The 20,545-nt window shown below is 52.9% G+C and overlaps 1 protein-coding gene across 1 annotated transcript; it reads left to right on the forward strand.

Moving 5' to 3' along the window:
- Positions 1 to 11,118: 11,118 nt before the first annotated feature.
- KCNK6 (potassium two pore domain channel subfamily K member 6) lies at positions 11,119 to 20,389 on the forward strand. Its single transcript, XM_083754180.1, has 3 exons — positions 11,119 to 11,586; positions 17,440 to 17,835; positions 19,344 to 20,389. Exons 1-3 carry the CDS (start codon positions 11,277 to 11,279, stop codon positions 19,577 to 19,579), a joined length of 942 nt encoding a protein of 313 aa, XP_083610306.1. The 5' UTR covers positions 11,119 to 11,276; the 3' UTR covers positions 19,580 to 20,389.
- Positions 20,390 to 20,545: the final 156 nt, after the last annotated feature.

The following is a 20,545-nucleotide window of genomic DNA, read 5'->3' on the forward strand; positions in this document are numbered from 1 at the left end:
CGCTGGAGCGGTACCTATTTATCTACTTGCACTTCACGTACTTTCGAACTGCTAGGTGGGCAGGAGCAGGGAATGAGCAACGGGAGCTCACCCCGTTGTGGGGATTCGAACCACCGACCTTCTGATTGGCAAGTCCTAGGCTCTGTGGTTTAACCCACAGCGCCACCTGCGTCAGGTAGAGGAGTCTAAAAAGCCCAGGACCCCAATTTTCATGGCCCTCTAGTGGCTATGGTGGCTAAGTTACCAAAAGTAATGTATTTAGTGTCAACTCTGGAAGCGTATACTCAATTCTGATCCAACTAAGCCTCCTGATGTATATTGTGCTCTAGGAAGACAACAAGCTTCCCATGCTCTGCAGAAAGAGGCTCTGGCTGGGGCCAGTTCGAAGTGGACTTGTTTGCAAGCAAAGCCACTTGTCAATTACTACATTAATTTTTGAGATTTCAAGACCCTCATGCAGAGGCATGAGATGTGTCCCCGTGGCCTCAAGGCCTCCTCTATGCATTCCCACCTCAATCCATCCTTCCATGGTCCTTCGCAAGATCATACAGGAAAAGACAAGAGGTGGTTCTGCTGCCTTCTTTTTGGGCCTGCCGACTGTGGATGTCAGAGCTTCAGGCCCTCTCAGTAGCTCCTCCCTTCTGGCTGACCACCTGAAAAAGGTTCAGCGGAAAGGTTTACTTTAGAGGCAGCATCAGCATTCCAGGGCTTTAGCTACAGGGTGTGCCTAGCAGCTACCTAGGATGCCATTGCTCTGGCTGCAAACAGCATGGAGTCCAGGGAGACATCTGCCATAAAAGCTCGAGCTTAAAGGAGTTTGGTCAGAATCTGGTGCTGTCAAGCTGGATCTTGGGGAGGAGATTGCAATAAATCCTCAAGCTCGAGGATGCTACGCAGGCAGCTCTCATAGAGAGGGCCATTGCATCATGGGTCTTACATAAGGCAAATTCGATTCTCCTATCAGTAGGGTCCAGAAGTTGAGCATTTCCTTCCTTGGGGACCAGATGTCACAATGACAGATTTAAAACTGGTCTGTCTATAGTAGGAGTCTTAATATATGCCATGATTCAGGATCCAAGTCATATAATTTGTCAGCTAAGGCAGGTGTTTTTTTTTAGAGTGCATAGGCACATCAAGCTCAGATTTAACTACTGCCTTAAGCACTGAGGGAACCAACATGAAGTTGGCTGGGGTATGGCTATTAGTTAACAAATACAAATCCTTGGATAAGAGCTTGCACATCATTGTTCTAGGTTCTTCTCCCTCCCTGCGTGGGGTTAGCAGGGGACCCTGTTGCAACAGTTTAATAAAGATCAAGCTTACTAGCTGCTTTGCTTCTCAGTATTCTCTGGTTGGCCTCTGTTATTTTCTCCTACTGATAGGGAACCCGATAAAGGATTCTATGGATACCCCATAAGGGAAAAGGAACAGTTTTTTTTCTTATAGCAGTTAATTTATGTAAAGTTTCTTTTGGAGGCTGCCCCTCCAGCAGACATCATACCCACACACCCCGACTACCAAACTCAACACAATCACTCCTGCAAATGTCCCCACAAGACACTTCATCACACAATTTTTTCCTATCTCTATTCAAAGGGCCTCTGCTGCACATTAACAAATGCAACAATTCACTGATAAATGTATCTCTGTACTGGTTCAATGGGAAAACTGTAGAAAGTCATATAAAATTGCTCCAGTATCGTATTTGCACCGTTCCAACTTTGTTCTGTGCTGGAAAGGAATGGCTATCAAGCGGGGAGCCTGGGATGTGGGCCGCCATAATCCCCCAAGCCTGAGACCAGGAACTCAGCAGCCTCCTTGCCTGGGAGATAACCCCTGGCATCCTGGCCCCCAAGTGCCAGACAGGTAGCCATTCCAGAAACAATAATAAACCCAACCTAAGTTTATTAGGATCTTGGTCAAGACAAAGGGGTATGATTAACTTGACCAGGAGAACAGGAACATGTGCATACCTTTTCTTTTACTTAATGGGTATGAGGTGGAGGTCAAGGGAGGGATGGGGGAAAACCTGATACTCAGGTTTCTGCCAGGAGACCCCTCCCAGATTATGACATGGCTGTGATGTATATATGATGTCCGCATGATGCTTCACTAAGGGTGTTATGGGGAAAAGGGGAAACTTCTAGAAAAGGGAGCCATCCTTTCTTGGGGGCTTCTTTCTGCTTCTTCCATGCGGTAGTTGGAAGTTCTGTTGCAACAGTTCCTTGAATAAAGACCAGGCCTACAGGCTGCTGTTTTGCTCCAATATTCTTGGCTGATATCTTTGTTTGGCAAATCCAAGTGAGCCAGGAATTTTCCTTTAACAATGTCAGTGGCCATGGGATCCTTCTGGAGCGGCTGTCTGAGTTAGGCGTGGCTGGCACTGCTTTCTGGTGGCTCCAGTCCCACTTGGATGGGCGTTTCCAAGGAAGATGTTTCAGTCCTGTGGAGCAACCCCCAATCAGGGTTTGATTTTATCCCGTCTACACAAACTCGCTGTGTGGGGTCATCCAGAGTTTGCTGTCAGCAATATGCTGACAACACACAACTCTCCTCCTCCCTTACGCCTGCAGGTGAGGCCGGGGAAATGCTGGACCAGTGTCTTGCCTCAGTAACGGACTGGATGAGGACAACAAACTGAAACTCAGTCCAGATAAGATGGAGGCAGTTGGTTATACGCAGGACTGCATCTGAAAGTGGTTCAGAAACTTCAGCTGGTGCAGAATTTGGTGGCCAGATGGTTGGAAGATATTTCACCATTCATGGCCCAACTTCACTGGCTGCCAATTAGTCTCCAGGCCAAATTCAAAGTGCTGTTTTGGGCCTATAAAGCCTTAAATGGCTCACAACTTCAAGGGCTGCCTCTCTCCATATGAATTGACCCATATCCTCCAATTATCATCTGTGCCTCCTCCACCAGAGGTCTGGAGGGTGGCAACACAAGAATGGGCCTTTTCTGCAGTGACTCCTCATTTATAGGATGCTCTCCCCAAGAAGGTTCAACTGGCACCTTCAGGCAGAGGGCCTTCTTGGTGGTGGAACACCATCCCATCAGATGTCAAGGAAATAAACAACTATCTGACTTTTAGAAGACACCTGAAGGCAACCCTGTTTAGGGAAGTTTTTAATGTTCGATCTTTTATCGCTATTGTTGTTGTTGTTGTTAATAATAATAATAATAATAATAGACACCTTTAGGAGCCAGGTGAAAATGTTCTTCTTCAACAGGCCTTCGTCTGATTTACATCTTACACCCCTTTTAAATGTGTTTGGGGGAGGTGGGGGTTATATGTGTGTGTTCTTGTTTATATTATATATTTTGTTATGTATTTATGTTTTTATCTTGTATTTTAATGGGGTGACCTGCCCCAAGATCTGCAGATGAAGTTTGGTATACAAATGAAATGTATGTATGTACGTTTATAAGCAAACTGTAAAATATCAAAACTCATTTATTTCCAGACGAGAGTAGATGTGAGGACGGACCTCTCTCAGAAGGTGTTGAGCCTGGTTCTTCTTATTATTTATTCAATTTATATACCACCCTATACCCGGAGGTCTATATATTTATATACTGCCCTATACCCTGCCTGGCCAGGGCAAGTGTGATGCTTCTAAGCCAAAGGGCATGGACTTGGCTAGAAATCCGGACTTAACTGCTCCCTGAGCCGCCAGCCAGCAGCCTTTGGCCGCCCTTGAGTTCCGCCTGGCTTTGCTGAGCCCTCCCCACCAAGCCTTTTCCCCGAGAGCAAGGCTTCTGGAACAAGCCACTCACCTCTTCCCCACTTCCTCTTGTTTACCCAGAAGCTGTTTCCTACCAGGAAAGACAGGAGGGGAAGCCCACTTGCTCCGAGAGCCATGAAGAGGTGGGGATTTGGGAGTAGCAGGCAGTTATCTGTGTCAAGCAAGAGACACTCGTGACATCCCATCATCTCAGGTGAAATCCAATTCACGTGCCAGAGGGCAGAGAGAAGGAGACGGGATTCCAGGTGGGGCACGGAGCGGGTCTCATCTGTCGCTCTCCGGGCCTGAGCGACATGCCCAAGGCAGCCTCCTGCTCCTGCTGTTCTCACCTGTGGGTGCCTCCTCCTCCTCCTCCTCAGTCCACCGCCAGAATGGGGTGCAAGCCTTTTGCCAGCTCCAGCTGGTGCCCCTGCAGCACTCTTCCCCAGGGAGAGCTTGGCCCCAGCTACAACCATTCAGGTTTTCATACCCTCCAGACTTGACTACTGTGATGCGCTCAATGTGGGGCTGCCCTTGAAAAGGGTTCAGGAGCTAAAACGTTCTCTGAAATGGCCCATTAGGTACTTTTAAGAGCTGCACTGGTTGCCGATCCATGTTCAGGGTCTGTTTCAGGACCACCTGACCCTGTATAATAATAATAAATAATAATAATAATAATAATTTATTTATACACCGCCCATCTGGCTGAGTTTCCCTAGCTGCGGCTCCCAATCGAGTGTTCAAACAATACAGCATTAGATATTAAAAACTTCCCTAAACAGGGCTGCCTTCAGGGCTAAACAGGGCTGCCATCTGAAGGGAGGGCGTTCCACAGGGCGGGCGCCACTACCGAGAAGGCCCTCTGCCTGGTTCCCTGTAACCTCACTTCTCGCAATGAGGGAACTGCCAGAAGGCCCTCAGAGCTGGACCTCCGTGTCTGGGCTGAATGATGGGGGTGGAGACGCTCCTTCAGGTATACAGGACCGAGGCTGTTTATGTATGTCTCCCCCCCACCAGCTCGCCTGTGCATTCTGTTCAATATCTGAAGTCTTGCTACAGTGCCCTGATGATTGGATGGGTGCATTAGAGACATCTCTGTTGTTGAGCAACTCCCCTGCCACCCAGATGCCCACCCCAATGCCCAGCAGATGCCATGCTGCCCTATAGCTCCCTCCTCCGCCCCTGTCTAGTTACACAACTGGATGGGCGTCTCCTAAGGACTGGGGGGGGAGGGGTCTTCTCTGTTGTGGCACCAGCCTTACGCAGTGGAGCCTTGCGGGCAGCCCCAAAACATTTGGGCTTTCAGGTCCAGCCCAGCTTTTCAGAAAGGTTTGTTAGGGCTGACTGCTGAGGCTTCCATATGATGATGATGATGATGATGGCGATGATTTGGGGTTTTGTATTATTTGTTTTTCTTCCCTTGCTTGGTTTTATGAGTTCCTCTGGGATAGAAGCGGATATAATTTTTGCTTTATTTTGATGTTTTCTATAATTCGCCTTGGATATGGCAGAGGTTGTTGGGGGTGTGGAGACTGTGGGTGGAGGGAAGCTTTCCTCCCTCATTCAGAATACATCATTATTATACATCATTATATACACACATTAAAATGTGTGCCGAGCACACATTTTAAAAAGAAAATAAAAATAATTTTTCACCCACATTCTCCTTGGCTGCCCTTCCTCAGAAAGCCAAGCAACTCAAGCATCTCTGGAAAGCGACCAAGGAGCCGTGTATCTAAGCTGAATCTTGTAGCACCATCAAAGACATGTAACTAATTGATTATGGTATGAGCTTTCATGGACCAGAACATGCCATAAAAGGTTGGTTGGCGTTGAAGGCGTCACAAGGCTCATTTTTGCCGCGACAGATGTAAAACAGCTCCCCTGTTGAAAGGTGAAGTTGTTAAGCGGGTCTTTCACAACAGTGTTCATTTATTAGATTATTCTTCTACCACCTTCCACTGAACTGTACATGGTTCTCCCCTTCTTAACTTCTACGTCTCCACAACAGCCCTGTGAGGCGGGTTAGGCAGAAAGATGGTGACACTCTCAAGGTCGCCTGACTCAGTGAGCTTCCTGGCTGAGGGGCAATTTGAACCCAGGCCTCTTAGGGGGAACATGTTACCCTGCACCTCCCTGTCTCTCCGCCCCAATGCCAGAATTGGGGCCTCTTTTAATCTGGCCAGCCTGTTTCTAAACAAGCTGCCTCTTGCTTCTCAGATTATAAACACCATCCAGCAACAGATTCACAGAGTGCAAATGCCCCGCAGCCCAGTTTCCTGTGTTCTGGACCCAGCCTCTGGCAAAAGGCAGAGGGTCCAGACTGGCCCCGATCTGCGTGATTTGCAGGACGGTGCCAGAGCCTGGCTGTGACCCAGTTCAGGGCCCCGAGAAGAACAGGCTGTGCTTGTGTTCCTCCAGCAGCTGCCCTCTGTGCCCCCTTGTTGAGCAGTGTCTCCCCCTCGGCTAAGTCCTCTCTGTCAATAGACCATGGACTGTCGGACTCACTTTGACCAGAATGGGCTTTGCGAGTTGGAAACGGTTCTTGCCCTGCTGTCCTAGCAAAAGAGGACCCTGGCCGTGTCTGGCGGCTGAATTATCTGTTCCTGGCCTCTCCTGCGTGGCCAAGGGGCCAGTCACCCCACTCTGCAGGGCCTGCTTATCTCCTGCCTCCGAGGTCCATTGCTGCTACCCCCCCCCCGCACCTCCCTGCTCTGTGCTGCAGTTCAAATGGGACTTTTTCTTCTTGCAATGTGGGGCTCCTGAGCTCAGCAATGTTATAAGGAAAATACTGCTCCCTTTCCCTTATGGGGTATCTAAGAGTCCATATAGAGTCCTTAAGTAGCTTCTCTATCGGCAGGAGAAAATAACAGGCCAACCGGAGAATATTGAGAAGCAAAGCAGCTACAGTGAGGGGGGGGGGAAAGTATTTGATCCCCTGCTAAATTTGCCCGTTTGCCCTCTGATGAAGAAATGACCAGTCCATCATTTTAATGGTAGGTTTACTGTAGCTGTGAGAGACAGAATAACAACAGAAAAAAACCCAGAAACCCAGAAGACAAAATTCAGAGATTGATGTGCATTATAATGAGTGAAATAAGTATTTGATCCCCTATCAACCAGCCAGGTGTCAGTCTACCTGGTATCTTCACTGTATGTAACGAACTTAGATTGGAAGCACCTGCTGTAAGGGAGAGGTCTTGTCTGTAATCCCAGCTGCTCCTTGCAGTACCTGTACAAAAGACACCTGTCGACAGAAGCAATCAATCCAGCAGATTCCAAAGTAGCCTCTATGACCAAGACCAAAGTGCTGTCCAAGGATGTCAGGGACAAGATTGTAGACCTGCACGAGGCTGGAGTGGGATACAAGACTATTGCCAAGCAGCTTGGTGAGAAGGTGACTGCAGTTGGTGCAATAATTCGCAAACACAAAAGAATTCCCAACCTCCCTCGGTCTGGGGCTCCATGCAAGATCTCATCTTGTGGAGTTGCAATGATCAGGAGAACGGTGATGAAGCAGCTGAGAACTTGTCGATGATCTCAGGGCAGCTGAGACCATAATCACCATGAAAACAGTTGGTAACGCACTACGCCGTGAAGGAGTGAGATCTTGCAGAGCCCGCAAGGTTTCCTTGCTCAAGACAGCACATGGACAGGCCCGTCTGCAGTTTGCCAGTGCACATCTGAATGACCCAGAGGAGAACAGGGTGAAAGTTGTGGTCAGATGAGACCAAAATCAAGCTCTTTGGCATCAACCCAACTCGCCGTGTTTGGAGGAGGAGGAATGCTGCCTACGACCCCAAGAACACCACCCCCACCGTCAAACATGGAGGGGGACATATTATGTTTTTTTGGGGGGTGTATTTGCTAAGGGGACAGGATACCTTCAGCGCATTGAAGGGATGATGGACGGGACCATGTATCGTCAAATCTTGGGTGAGCACTTCCTTCTCTTAGCCAGGGCATATCACACACAGAAATGCCCTTAAGACAGGATTTGTGAGCAAAGAGACAATGGGGAGGTTTCCCCATTTCCTTCCTCCTTGCAGAGAAACATTTGAGGTCCATTTGGGAGAGTCAAAATGCTTTCCGGATTGCTCTCCTGTACTATTTCAGACACGTGGTTTATATACTTATGCATGTGTTTCCCTAGTAAATTTATGAGCATTTATTTTATATATATGAGACCTTAGAATTCCTATAACAGCAGTGTCTACAGGTCTCCCCAGCTGAGCCCTCCTCTTCCTCCCGTCTAGCCTGGAGCAGAAGCGGCAGCAGCCCCTCCCCTCTGGCACTGCCCCACATATCCTGACCCTGACTCTGACACACGAGGCTCCCTCACAACGAGGCCCAGGGCACCCTCTGCTTCAGCAGAGCACAAAAGGCCTCACAGAATGGTATCCCTGGCAGCCTCTTCACTCAAGGCGAGTCCAACAACTTCTGAGGGAGAGCATTTCACTGCCACACAGATCTTACCATCAGAAAGTCCTTTGTAATGTCCAGTTGGAGTCTCCTGTATTGTCATCTGAAGCCATTGGTTCGGGTCTCCCCCTCCCCTGGAGCAGGAGGAAACAAGCTTGCTCCATCTTCCATGGGGCAGCCCTTCAGGTATTTGAGGACGGCTATCAGAAGACAGAATCAGGATTCAAAATCACCTTAACGGGTTGGAGAACTGGACCCAAACGAAAAAGAACAAAATCAGTTTCAGTAGGGACAACTATAAAGTTCTGCAGAAGAAACCAGCTGCACAAATATAAAATGGGGGACCCCTGGCTCACTAGCAGGACATGTGGAAAGGATTGAGGGGTCTTGGTGGACCACAAGCTGAACATGAGTCAACCGTGTGATGTAGCAGCAAAAAAAAGGTAACACTCTTCTAGGCTGCATCAACAGAAGTCTAGTGTCCAGATCCAGGGAAGTCATAGTCCCACTCTATTCTGCCTTAGTCAGACCACACTTGGAATACTGTGTCCAGTTCTGGGCACCACAATTTAAGAAGGACGTTGACAAGTTGGAAGGTGTGCAGAGGAGGGCAACCAAGATGATCGTGGGTCTGGAAACCAAAGGAGATCCCCTGATTGAGAATATCCTAGCAGGAACTCTCAAAACAAAGCCAGCGAAGCAAGAGGAGGTTTGTGCTCATGATGGGATGGCGGTGTTTATATGCCACTCCACTTTCAAATGTTCAGGGCAGGCACCCTGCATGTTTTCCTATCAGGGCTACTGCTGCATCCCTATAACCTTCTGTACCACAAATGTGGGTCTGGTATATATCTGCCACTAAGGCACCATTAGGGCATCAGTGACATGCCTCAGAAGACACCCCCTTCCCCACGTCTGGAGGGGCCGCCAGTGGTACCGGGAAATTGAAAGGAGGGTGAGAGACCTCCCCCCCCCAACGCCTTGCCTCTCTACACAACCAGGCAAAGACATTACCAAATGTAGAAATTCACTGATCAATGTATCTCTGTACTGGCTCAATGGGAAAACTTTAGAAATTCATAAGAAATCACATCATTGTACAAGTGGTACCTTGGTTTAAGAACAGGTTAGTTTATGAACAACTTGGATTAAGAATGCTGCAAACCTGGAAGTAGGTGTTTTGGTTTGTGATCTTTGCCTTGGAAGCAGAACAGGTTCCACTTCCTGATAAGTGTATTCTACTATTTGTAAACTGAGTCCCCTGCTGCTATGGGAAAGAATGCCTTGGTTTAAGAACGCTTTGGTTTAAGAACGGACTTCCGGAACGGATTAAGTTCATAAACCACTGTATCAATCTTCTCAGTTCCAATGGCATTTAGGACCCAGGGAAGTCAGATACAGTGGTACCTTGGTTGTCAAACTTAATCTGTTCCAGGAGTCCGTTTGATTCCTGGAACTGTTTGAAAACCAAGGCACAGCTTCCGATTGGCTGCAGGAGCTTCCTGCACTCAATCAGAAGCCGCTTTGGACGTTCGGCTTCAAAAAACATTCGCAACACTCGCTTCCAGGTTTGTGGCGTTCGGGAGCTGATTTGTTTGGGCGCCAAGCTGTTCGACAACCAAGGTACCGCTGTATAAGGGGAGGGATGAGTGAGCCCTCCATAATCCCTGAGGTGTAGCATCACTTCTGTCTGCAGGGCCTTCCCAAGGAGTCATGATATCCTGCCCCAAGAGCAGGGGTCACCAACCTTTTTCAGCCGTGGGCCGTCCACCATCTCTCAGACCATGTGGGGGGCTGGACTATATTTTGGGAGGGAAATATGAACAAATTCTTATGCCCCACAAATAATCCAGAGTTGCATTTTAAATAAAAGCACACATTCTACTCATGTAAAAACACGCTGATTCCTGGACTGTCCGCGGGCCAGATTGCGAAGGCGATAGGGCTGCATCCGGCCCCCGGGCCTTGGGTTGCCTACCCCTGCCCAAGAGTGTCAGACAGATAACCATCTCAATCACAATGTTTACCCACCCCATAGTGGGATGAATGAATCCTGGACAAGACAAAGGGGTGTCTTTGACTTGACTCAGGTACTAGGGAACTGTAAATACTTTCCTTTGTACTGTGATGGAGTATGCATGAGAGACTATATTTGAGTGACAGGGGCATGCCTGGATCTCAGGTTCTACCTGTGACCACACCTTTTCTGTGATGCTTCTGGAAATGTATTATGGGAAACTCTTAAAAACTGATGTAACTGGGGTTTGCCTGCTTCATCTTTGTGGTGTGGGAAGCCTTGTTGCAACACTAAAGGTCAGGCCTACAGGCGGCTGTTTTGCTTCTGTCTCCTGGCTGAAGTCTCCAAGGTTCGGCAATTGTGGGGTGCTCCAATGACTCCCTTATACACCAGGGAGAGGCAATTCTAGAAAAGACTGGCGGTAGCCCCAAGGGGAAAAGTCCTCCCCACACCAGTGAAAGACACCAGAAAAACCCTCCCTGCAGGAATATCAGCCCTGCTGGGAATACCGACCTGCTGCCCACGCCAAGCCTCCTATTGAGCTCATTCTTGCTCGTCCTGAAAAGGCGCTTCATTCAGGGTGGGATGTGAAAAGGAAAGACTTCATAACTGCACGCGGGAATCTCAAGGCGATCTCTCCGCGCCCCTCGCTGCCCTAATGCGCGCGGGGGTCGCCGTCGCTTGGGGACGGAGCAGCTGTTTGGAAACAGCAGCCGGGTAGGGCTGAGAAAGGCGCTTCCCCCCTGGGTGCTCCGGGGGCAAAGAAGCAGCGTCCCTGAGCATGGGCAGAGCGCCTCCCGCCTCGGCTTGGGCTGGCAGGGGCGCGCCGAGGCGCTTCCGCGCGGCGATCCGGGCCCCTCGGGGCGCTCGCTCCCTCCCCTGGGCGGCGCCGGCTGCCGCTGCTGCTGCCAGGTGCGACGGGAGGCGGGCGCGGCTCCGCCCGACGGGAGGGGCTTGGCCGGGCCGCCTAAGAGGCTGCCTCGCCGCGTCGCCGGGACAGGCGAGACGGAGTGGGGCGCGTGGCGGCCTCCCCCGCTCCCAGAGCCGCTTCCCGCAGTGCCCCGCCGCCGGCCGAGCGGGCAGGCAGGCAGGTGCCCCCGTCGTCGGGGCGGCCATGCGTCGCTGCGCCCTGCTGGCCGCCTTCGCGCTGGGCTACGTGGGCTACCTGCTGCTGGGCGCGCTCATCATCTCGGCGGTGGAGCGGCCCTACGAGAGCCGGCTGCGCGCCGAGCTGCGCGCTCTCAAGGCCGCCTTCCTGCGCGAGAGCCCCTGCCTGCCCGAGCCCGCCCTCGAAAGCTTCCTGGGCGCCGTCCTGAGTGCCAACCGCCACGGCGTGGCTCTGCTGCGCAACGGCTCGGCCGCCCCGTCCAACTGGGACTTCGCCTCCGCCTTCTTCTTCTCCAGCACCTTAATCACCACCGTCGGTGAGTCGCCGGGCGAGACGCGCAGCTTGCGGGCGGGGACCGGGTGAAGGCGCCTGTGGAGCCCGCCGCTCCGTCCCTTTGCGCCCTGGGGACTCCAGCCGGGGCCCCGAGGCTCCCTCCCCGCGGCGCCCCGACGCCCGTCCCCGCTAGGGCCGCCGGTGCGCAGAGCCGCTTTCCCTGCTCTGTTCCAAGGGGAAAGTTCTCTCTGCGCTTATCGCACGGCGCAGCCGTCGGCTTGTTTGCTCAGCTTCCGCAGAGTTCAGTGTGACTTACTCCCGAGTAAGCACGCACTGGAATAATGCATCCTGAAGTGAATTATCCTTGCAGCTAAAGGAACCTGGCAGTTTGGGGAGTGGGCGTCCATCCAAGTGCGAGGGCCAGCGGGGGGGGGGGGCAGGATAAGGCAGGCTGTGGTCCTGGGCACAGAGCTGTAAAGTTGGACGGGTTAGAACCCTCTGCACTTCAGGAATCGCAGCTAAAGGAGGGGGGACTGGGGGAGGGCTGAGAGTTTGGGGGGGGGGGTCTCCTGCAGGATGGTGATGTGGCTTCCTGGTTTCCAGGTGGAAGTTTGTATGTGGGGCTTCTGACATGAAATAGAGGAAACCCCCCCAGCACCTGGACACCCAGACCCACATCCTGCTTCCAGGAGCTCAGTCCCAGGAGCAGCACCAGCTCTTCCTCCAAGATGTGGCATCTGGTACCCCTTACAACAACCCTGGGTGCTGGTCTTACCAAGCCAGCCAATGCCAGGACTATAGCCCTGCTGGGGCAGTTGTGGGGCTGAACATGTGGCTTAAGACATGACCCCCCCCCCCACCCTGCCAGGCTCTGCAGCTCAGCTTCCTTGTTCCTGCTTCCTCCAAGAGGCTGTGGTGGCCACCCTTTGCGGCTCACTGGTTTCTTCTTTTCCAGTGTTTCCTGCAAGCCAGCAAGGGAGGAGGTGGGGGTTGCAGAGGTTAACTGACTGCAGCCAGCTGCGAGTGTTTGCCTGTGGGGCGGGAGAGCCGGCCCTCTCTGGCTGTCCTCTGCCCAGGACTCGCCTGCCAGCGCAGCTTTCTGATCCAAGTTCCCTACATCCTGTTTTGATCCTGGTGGGTGTGGACACAACAAGGACTGAGTCACTCCCCAGCTGTACAGCAGTCCTGGACAGCAGAGCTAGGCCCAGTTCCTAGAGGGAGGGGGCTGGGGTGACATTTGGGAGGAGAAGCGCCCATCTCTTCCAGCACTCTGGGGAAGAAGGCTGCAAGCTGGACCACACAGGGCGCAGTTGAACTGGGGAACTCCCTCCTGCATGGCTTTAAAAGAGGATTAGACAAAAGGGGCTCTGGATGGCTCCACAGCTGGAGGCACTGAGGATGCATCTGAATCCTAGTTGCTGGAAGAGAGGGCTGCTCTCGCACTCGGATCTCATAACCTGCCTCCATCTGCTCAGCCACTGTGAGAGCTGGAGGCTGGCCTGACCCAGCAGGCTCTCCTTGCCTCCTTCTGACCAGCAGTGACCCCACCTGGTTCCCCCAAGCAGCTGGCACTGGGGTCCTTTCCTGCCTCTGACTGCGGAGGGAGAGACAGGGCCAGCAGAGCGAGGAGCCATCGGTGTGCCTCTTAGTTGGGGCAGTTGAGTTGGGGTCCCTGCCTTGCAGGGGGTGGGACCAGAAGACCCTCGACAGCCTCCAGCGTCTCAGAGGCCAGGGGAAGCTGCGGCCTGCCCTTGGCTCCTGGAGGGGGAAATGCTGAGCATCATTGAAAGTGGCAGGCAGCATGTTCTCCGCAGGAAGTCAGTCGCCCCCCCCCCCCGCTCTCAGCGCATGCGGTGGCCTCCCTGTGCTGCGCTGCTCAACCGCAACCCTCCGGAGACGTTGCCCCATCTCTGTGGGGATGCTGTAGAGCTGGGAAAGGGGGAACCTCTCCCGGGCCTTGAGCAACTCCGCTGGGAGGGAGCTGGCCTCATTCTGGCCCCCAAGTGGCTTTAAAAGATAAAGGTGAAGGGACCCCTAACCGTTAGGTCCTGTCGTGGCCGAATCTGGGGTTGCGGCGCTCATCTCGCTCTATAGGCTGAGGGAGCCGGCATACAGCTTCCGGATCATGTGGCCAGCAGGACTAAGCCGCTTCTGGCGAACCAGAGCAGCGCACGGAAACGCCGTTTACCTTCCCGCCAGAGTGGTACCTATTTATCTACTTGCACTTTGGCGTGCTTTCAAACTGCTAGGTGGGCAGGAGCAGGGACTGAGCAACGGGAGCTCGCCCCGTCGCGGGGATTCGAACCGCCAACCTTCTGATCGGCAAGTCCTAGGCTCTGTGGTTTAACCCACAGCGCCACCCGCATCCCTTTGGCTTTAAAAGAGGATCAGACAAATTCATAGAGGAGGAGGCAGAGGACTGTCAAGGGCCAAGATGGCAATTGTCTCTTGGTCTCACTTGCCGGAAGCCGCAGGTGGGGAGAGGGCTGCTTTGCGGCTTCCCATGAGGGGCATCTGGTTGGCCTCTGGGAGAGCAGGATGGGCCATGGGTCTGATCCAGCAGCCAGGCTCTTCTTATCGTCTTATGGAGCCTCCAGGTCCAGAGGCAGTCTATCTGGATTCCTGGATTCTTCGGGGTATTTGGCCACTGCGAAAAGATGGGCCATGGGTCTGATCCAGCAGCCAGCCTGCCTCTCCTTAAGTTCTTATTTTTGGATCCCTTTAATTAAGGGGGAAAGGCAAGGAAGGGGAGCAGACATGACAGAGATGAGGCCTGAAGTGGAGAATGTGGGTCATCCTCGAACCCCACACAGGGGTCATCCGCTGCAGCTGAAAGTTTAGAGATTCAGGATGAGCGAAAGGAAAGACTTCTTTGCACACTTGGATTAGACAAATTGATTGGAGAACAGAACAGGGCTCTCAGTGGCTGAGAAACTTGAGGACGGCTCTGCTCATCTTCCCCTGGGAGGGGCAGGAGAGGCCTCTGTGCACCAGCAGCTGAGAAGCACCAGGGCTGTTGGGCCTTTGGTCTGATCCGGCAGCCCAGGCTGGGGACCTCAAGGATCATCTAGTCCAACCCTCTGCAATGCAGGAATTGCAGTTCAAGAATATCTGACAGGTGGCCATCCACCCTCTGCTTCGAAACCTCCAGGGAAGGACAGCCACCGCTTTCCCCAGAAAATGGCCGTTTTTGTGCCTTTTCATGGTGAGAAAATTCCTGGTCTTGAAATCCCTGCCATCGAATTTCTCTTAAGGGCCTCTTGCAATTGGAGTCTCCTTGGAGAGACTCTTCCAGGGGAAGAGGGAGCTGGACAAGGAGGCCGGCCATTGCCCAGTCAGGGCATCTCCCCAGTGCGGCTCATCAGGGGGAACTGGCTGCCCATTCACGGGGCAGGGGCTTCCTGGTTGGCACAATGTGTGAATTGCTAAGATTGTGCTGTTATAATAATTGGGTTTCCCCAACCACTCTGGGCAGCACCCAACCGTTTAAAAACAGAATAAAACAGCAAACATTAAAGACTTCCCTAAAAAGGCTGCCTTCTAAACATCAGATAGTTCTTTATTTCCTTGACATCTGATGGGAGGGTGTTCCACAGGGCAGGTGCCACTACTGAGAAGGCCCTCTGCCTGGCTCCCTGTAACCTCACTTCTCACAGGGAGGGAATCCCCAGAAGGCTCTCGGAGCTGGACCTCAGGGTCCGGGTGGAACGAAGGGGATGGAGACGCTCCTTCAGGTCTACTGGGCCAAGACCGTTTAGGGCTTTCAAAGTCAGCACCAACACTTTGAATTGTGCTTGGAAATCGACTGGGAGCCAATGTAGGTCTTTCAGGACCGGTGTCATGTGGTCTCGGGGCCGCTCCCAGTCACCAGTCTAGCCACCACTCTGACAAGACAGTCTGCAGCCAGGGAGGGTCTCATCCTGTGTACCAGATGGAGCTGAGAGACAGCTGCCCTGGACACAGAATGGACCTGCACCTCCAGGGACAGCTGTGTGTCCAAAATGACTCTCCGCACCTGGTCCCCGTTGAGGACCAGGGAGTCCCCCACCCCTGTTGTTGGAGGCTGCCTGTCTTCACCATCACTGGTCAGAAGGTTGGGTCACAGGTATTACTTAAAAACTAATACATTAAGGTGTAGCCCCATTGCAGCTATTTCTTGTGTGATGTGTGTGTTTGTGTGCACTTCAATGAACTGAATAGAATGAAAGTTTATGAGTCATTTGGGGCAAGGAGGCAAGAGAGGGAGGGTGTATGAACTTCTTAAAGTTGCTATTTTGACATTATGGTTTTATAGATTATAAATGCCTTATTGGTTTGTTAATCGTGTAATATGACTTACGCTGTCATTGTGACATTTAGCTTGTTTTTTTTAGTTGCTGGTTTGTGAAATAGTGTTTCGTTTATCCGTTGATTCCATTTGTATACTGCCCTTCATCCGTGGATCTTGGTGGTTCACAACAGAACAGTGCAAGATAATAATAACAAAAAATCATAAAAACAAGAACCCAAAACCCTGCACAAGCCCAAAAAGACAGAAGTGGAGTCTAGGTAGATTATGTTTTACTGATGATTTGCTAATTACATTATAGGATTTATGCTGTACTTTGAATCATGTAATTGTAGAATTGGAAGGGAACCTTGGGGTCATCTAGTCCCATCCCCCGCAATGCAGGAACCTCAGTTCTTCTCTGCTTGAAAAACCTCCAAGGAAGGAAAGTCAGCCAGCTTCCCAGGGAGTCCGTTCCCCAGACCAACGGCTCTTTCTGTCTGTTGCCTAGAGCCTGGTGCTGAGAATGCCCTGGTTGCAGGTTCAATCCCCCTCTGGGACAGCTGCATATTCCTGCGTTGCTGCGGGTTGGGCTGGATGACCGGTGGGGGTCCCCTTCCAACTCTACAAATTCTGTGATTCTAAGAGATTTCTTTTTGAGGGCCTCCTGGATGCCAGCAAACCTTTGGCTCCTCTCCCCCGGCAGCCTTGGCTCTATTTTCTTTGGCTAAAAATAGCCTCCTGCTTCAGCCGTTTGTTCCTCATATGATCGGCCATTATCTCGCACATGTCAGCATCCTTTGTGCACTGCTGGGAGGGGCAGCTCTTTGCCAAAGCCCCCGAGCCTTTCCCCTGCTGTTGCTCTGGATCATGTGGCCGACCCAAGTCTCGAGGGCAGCTCAGCCTCCCTTGCCCCAAAGTGCCTGTTTACTGCATTTCTAGCTCACCTTTTCCCTCCAAGGAGCTCCAAGTGACATACGTATGTCTCCCCCCCCATCTCATTTAAGCCGCACAACGACCCTGGGAGGTAGGTCAGGCTAAGAGGCAGGGACTGGCCCCCAGGGTCGCCCAGTGAGCTTCATGGCTGAGGGGGTGGGATTTGAACCCAGGTCTTTCCAAGGTCCTAGCTGGGGAAACCCAGCCAGATGGGCGGGGTATAAATAATAAATTTTCATTATTATTATTATTATTATTATTATTATTTATTTATGACTAATGCATATCTGCCTTCTGTGGGGTGGCAAAGATCTGATCTGATCTGCCCAGGTCCTCCCCCAGGACCCCGAGAAGCCACCCTCAGCCCCACTCGGCCCTTTCAATGATCCTGTTCAAGGTCAGATATCCAAAGCACCCTGTTCCCTTTAAATCAGGTATTCCCAAAGTGGGCAGTGGGGTTACCTGGAGGTGGGGTTGCGAAGAGACAAGGGGGCGGCTGAAACCAAACCAAAGAAGAGTGTCAGTTTTCCCTTGCCTGGGTTGGAGGTCTTTAAGCAGAGGCTGGAGGGCTTCTTTTGAGCTGGGACTGCTGCCCTGCAGGGGGGCTGGACTAGAAGTCCCCTGGGCCCCTCCTTGCCCTCTCTGGGACTCCTCCTGCCAGCCCTTGCCCTTCTCTTCCCTCCCTCCCTGCAGGCTACGGCTACACCACGCCTCTCTCGGACGCGGGCAAGGCCTTCTGCATCTGCTTCGCGCTGCTGGGCGTCCCCTTCACCATGCTGGTGCTCACGGCCACCGTCCAGCGCCTGCTGGGCACCTTCACCTCCGGCCCCCTGGAGTACCTGGCGCTGCGCTGGGGCCACAGCCGACGGGCGCTCTCCTGCGGGCACCTCGTCTTCCTGGCGCTGGTGGTGCTGGCGGCCTTCTTCCTGATCCCGGCCGCCATCTTCAGTGCCCTGGAGGAGTCCTGGAGCTTCCTGGACGCCTTCTACTTCTGCTTCATCTCCCTCTGCACCATCGGCCTGGGCGACTACGTCCCCGGGGAGCAGCCCGGCCAGCGCCTCCGCTCCCTCTACAAGGTCTCCATCACCGGTGAGCAGCTCTGCGCCAGATGAGGGCAAGGCGGGCAGCGGGGGTGAGCAGGGCCAGGTTGAGGTTTGGTGCGGCCCTCAGCTCCTGAAGGGAATGGGGCCCTTGATATGTCCAGCTGTTCTTTGCCAACAACAAATCATTGCTGGGTTTTTGGGCTGTTGAATACAGTCATACCTCGGGCTACAGACGCTTCAGGTTGTGTGTTTTTCGGTTGTGCACAGCACCAAACCTGGAAGTATCAGAATGGGTTACTTCCAGGTTGGGCCTTCTGGCGGTTCCCTCCTTGCGAGAAGCAAAGCTACAGGGAACCAGGCAGAGGGCCTTTTCGGTGGTGGCACCCGCCCTGTGGAACGCCCTCCCAGCAGATGTCAAAGCGATAAACAACTACCTGACATTCAGAAGACATCTTAAGGCAGCCCTGTTCAGGGAAGTTTTTAACGTGTGATATTTTACTGTATTTTTGGTTTTTATGGAAGCCGCCCAGAGTGGCTGGGGAGGCCCAGCCAGATGGGCGGGGTATAAATAATAAATTATTATTATTATTATTCTGGGTTTCGGCCCTCGCACATGCACAAAAGCACCAAATAGTGCTTTGTGCATGCGCAGAAGCACCTAATCCTCCCGCACGGATCACGTTCGCAAACCGAGCATCCACTGTATATGGTCATTGATGGACCTCATAGGTACCTCAAGCCCTTTGCCCATGTTGCCCTGCAACCAGTCCGTGCAGATTGCAGGCACTCTAGATATAGAAAGGAGCAAACCAGGGATATTTTGGGGAGCAGGCAAGCAGGTGGGGCCCAGGACTGGCACCCTAGGAGCCAACACAACACAAAACACAGTTGCTGGATGTAGGTTTTGTTTGATTTTTTTTTTACTTTATATTTTGGAAATGTACATCCAGTTGTTTTTTTCCTTTAATTTTTTTTGAGGCCCTAAAGAGAGTGGGGCCCTAAGCTATAGCTTGCTGAGCTGATACCTCAATCTGGCACTGGGGGTGAGGATAGTTACAACTGTGGGACTCCCTGCTGCAGGAGCTGGCCATGGCCACTGACTTGGATGGCTTTGAAAGAGAAGTGGGCCAATTCCTGGAGCAGAGCTGGCTCCCAGTCAGGATGGCTTTGCTCTGCCGCGCTTCTGAATATCAGAGAGGGGGGCTCATGGCCTGCTTTTCCCACTGAGGCACCTGGATTCTGGGACAGGTGGGTCCTTGGGCCTGATCCAGCAGGTTCTCCTCCAAGCCCAGGGGCAGTCTACCTCTGAAACGGGGAACGGCAGGGGAAGAGTCCTCTTCCGCTTCCCACCAGGGCAAGGGGTTTGCTGCAGCATCCAGAAGCTGGTGCTGGTCTTTTGGGGGGAAGGGGGGGGTCCGCAGCCTTGGCTGGAGGAAGCCCCCAAGCGGTGGGTGGGCCGGCCGACGGCGCTTCTGCCTTGCGCAGCCCTTGTGGGGAGGGGGGCGCTGGTTCCGCCTGCCCCGCCCTGCTACCCCCTCTTTCTTCCCCCCCCAGTTTACCTCCTGCTGGGGCTGATGGCCACGCTCCTGCTCCTGCAGACCTTCCACCGGCTGGCCGAGCTGCACGGCCTCTCCGACCTGGTCTTGCTCCCCCGGGAGCAGCCCTGCCAGGAAGACCACCAGCGCATCCTGGACGAGCCCCCGCCTCCCCCGGAGCCCCGCCAGGCGGAAAAGACCCCCGTGCAGCCCAGCCCAGGGGGGCAGGCCAACTACTCCTCCATCAACAGATGATCAAGCGGCAGAGAGAGGGGTGCGGGGATTCCCCGCAGAGCCCCCTTTCCGGGGGGTGGTGGTGTGTGTGCCGGTTTTACTCCCCTGCCACCCTGTATGCTGAGCCTCTGCCCATGTACGAAGCTTCCTTCTCCTTGGCCCTGTGCTCTTGGTGGGGGGTGGGGTGGGGGGGAGGAGAAAGCCCCTCTCTGTGGGCTCTCTGAACAAGACTCCGGCTGCTTCCTCGGGGCTTCCAGATTCACATTTCTTGGGTAGTGATTTTATTTGAAAAAGAACAAAGAATGACGTTGGAACTCACAGACACTTGATTCCACACAGGGATACGAGATTCTGCCGCTGCGGGTGGGCCTCTCTCATGTCCCCCACCCCAGAGGGCACAGGCTCTGTTGCCACCCCCTTGCCTGAGGCTGCTAGGATTTTCCCCTGAGCAGATTTAACAAGGCCCCTCAGTGGGCAATGGGTCGCCCCTCGCCCTGCCCCCCCATGGGTGGGACGGGCTTGCTTTCCACCCTTGCCTCCCCCCACAACCTGCAGAGAGCAGCTGCTGGGTTTTAATTTAAACTACAAAACGGGGGCTTTCACCTTGCAGAACCTCATCTCCAGCCAGGACCACCTTTGCAAGAGCTGAGCTGCTGCCGTCAGAGGGGAAACTGGCCACAAACAAGACTGAAAACGGAGCCGGGGGGGGGGGGGAGAAGCATGTTTTGGGGTGGGAGGGTCAACTCGCCAATATGAAGTGCCTTTTTTCCTCTTTTGCTTTTAATGTACACTTTAATACTTTGTGGAATGAATGGAGAATATTTAAACGGATGGGTCTGGCTTCTGTGCCCTTCAGGGCAGTTAGCGGACGGGGGGGGGCAGGTTGGAGTCACACACACAGGCCCCAAAAGACACACAGACACAACCCCCCCCCGGCTGATTTGAGAGCAGGAGACCTCGCAGGCAGCGAAGGGAGAAAGGGCACCC

Source organism: Podarcis gaigeae, assembly GCF_964106915.1.
Source record: "Podarcis gaigeae genome assembly, chromosome: 8".
NCBI lineage: Eukaryota > Metazoa > Chordata > Lepidosauria > Squamata > Lacertidae > Podarcis > Podarcis gaigeae.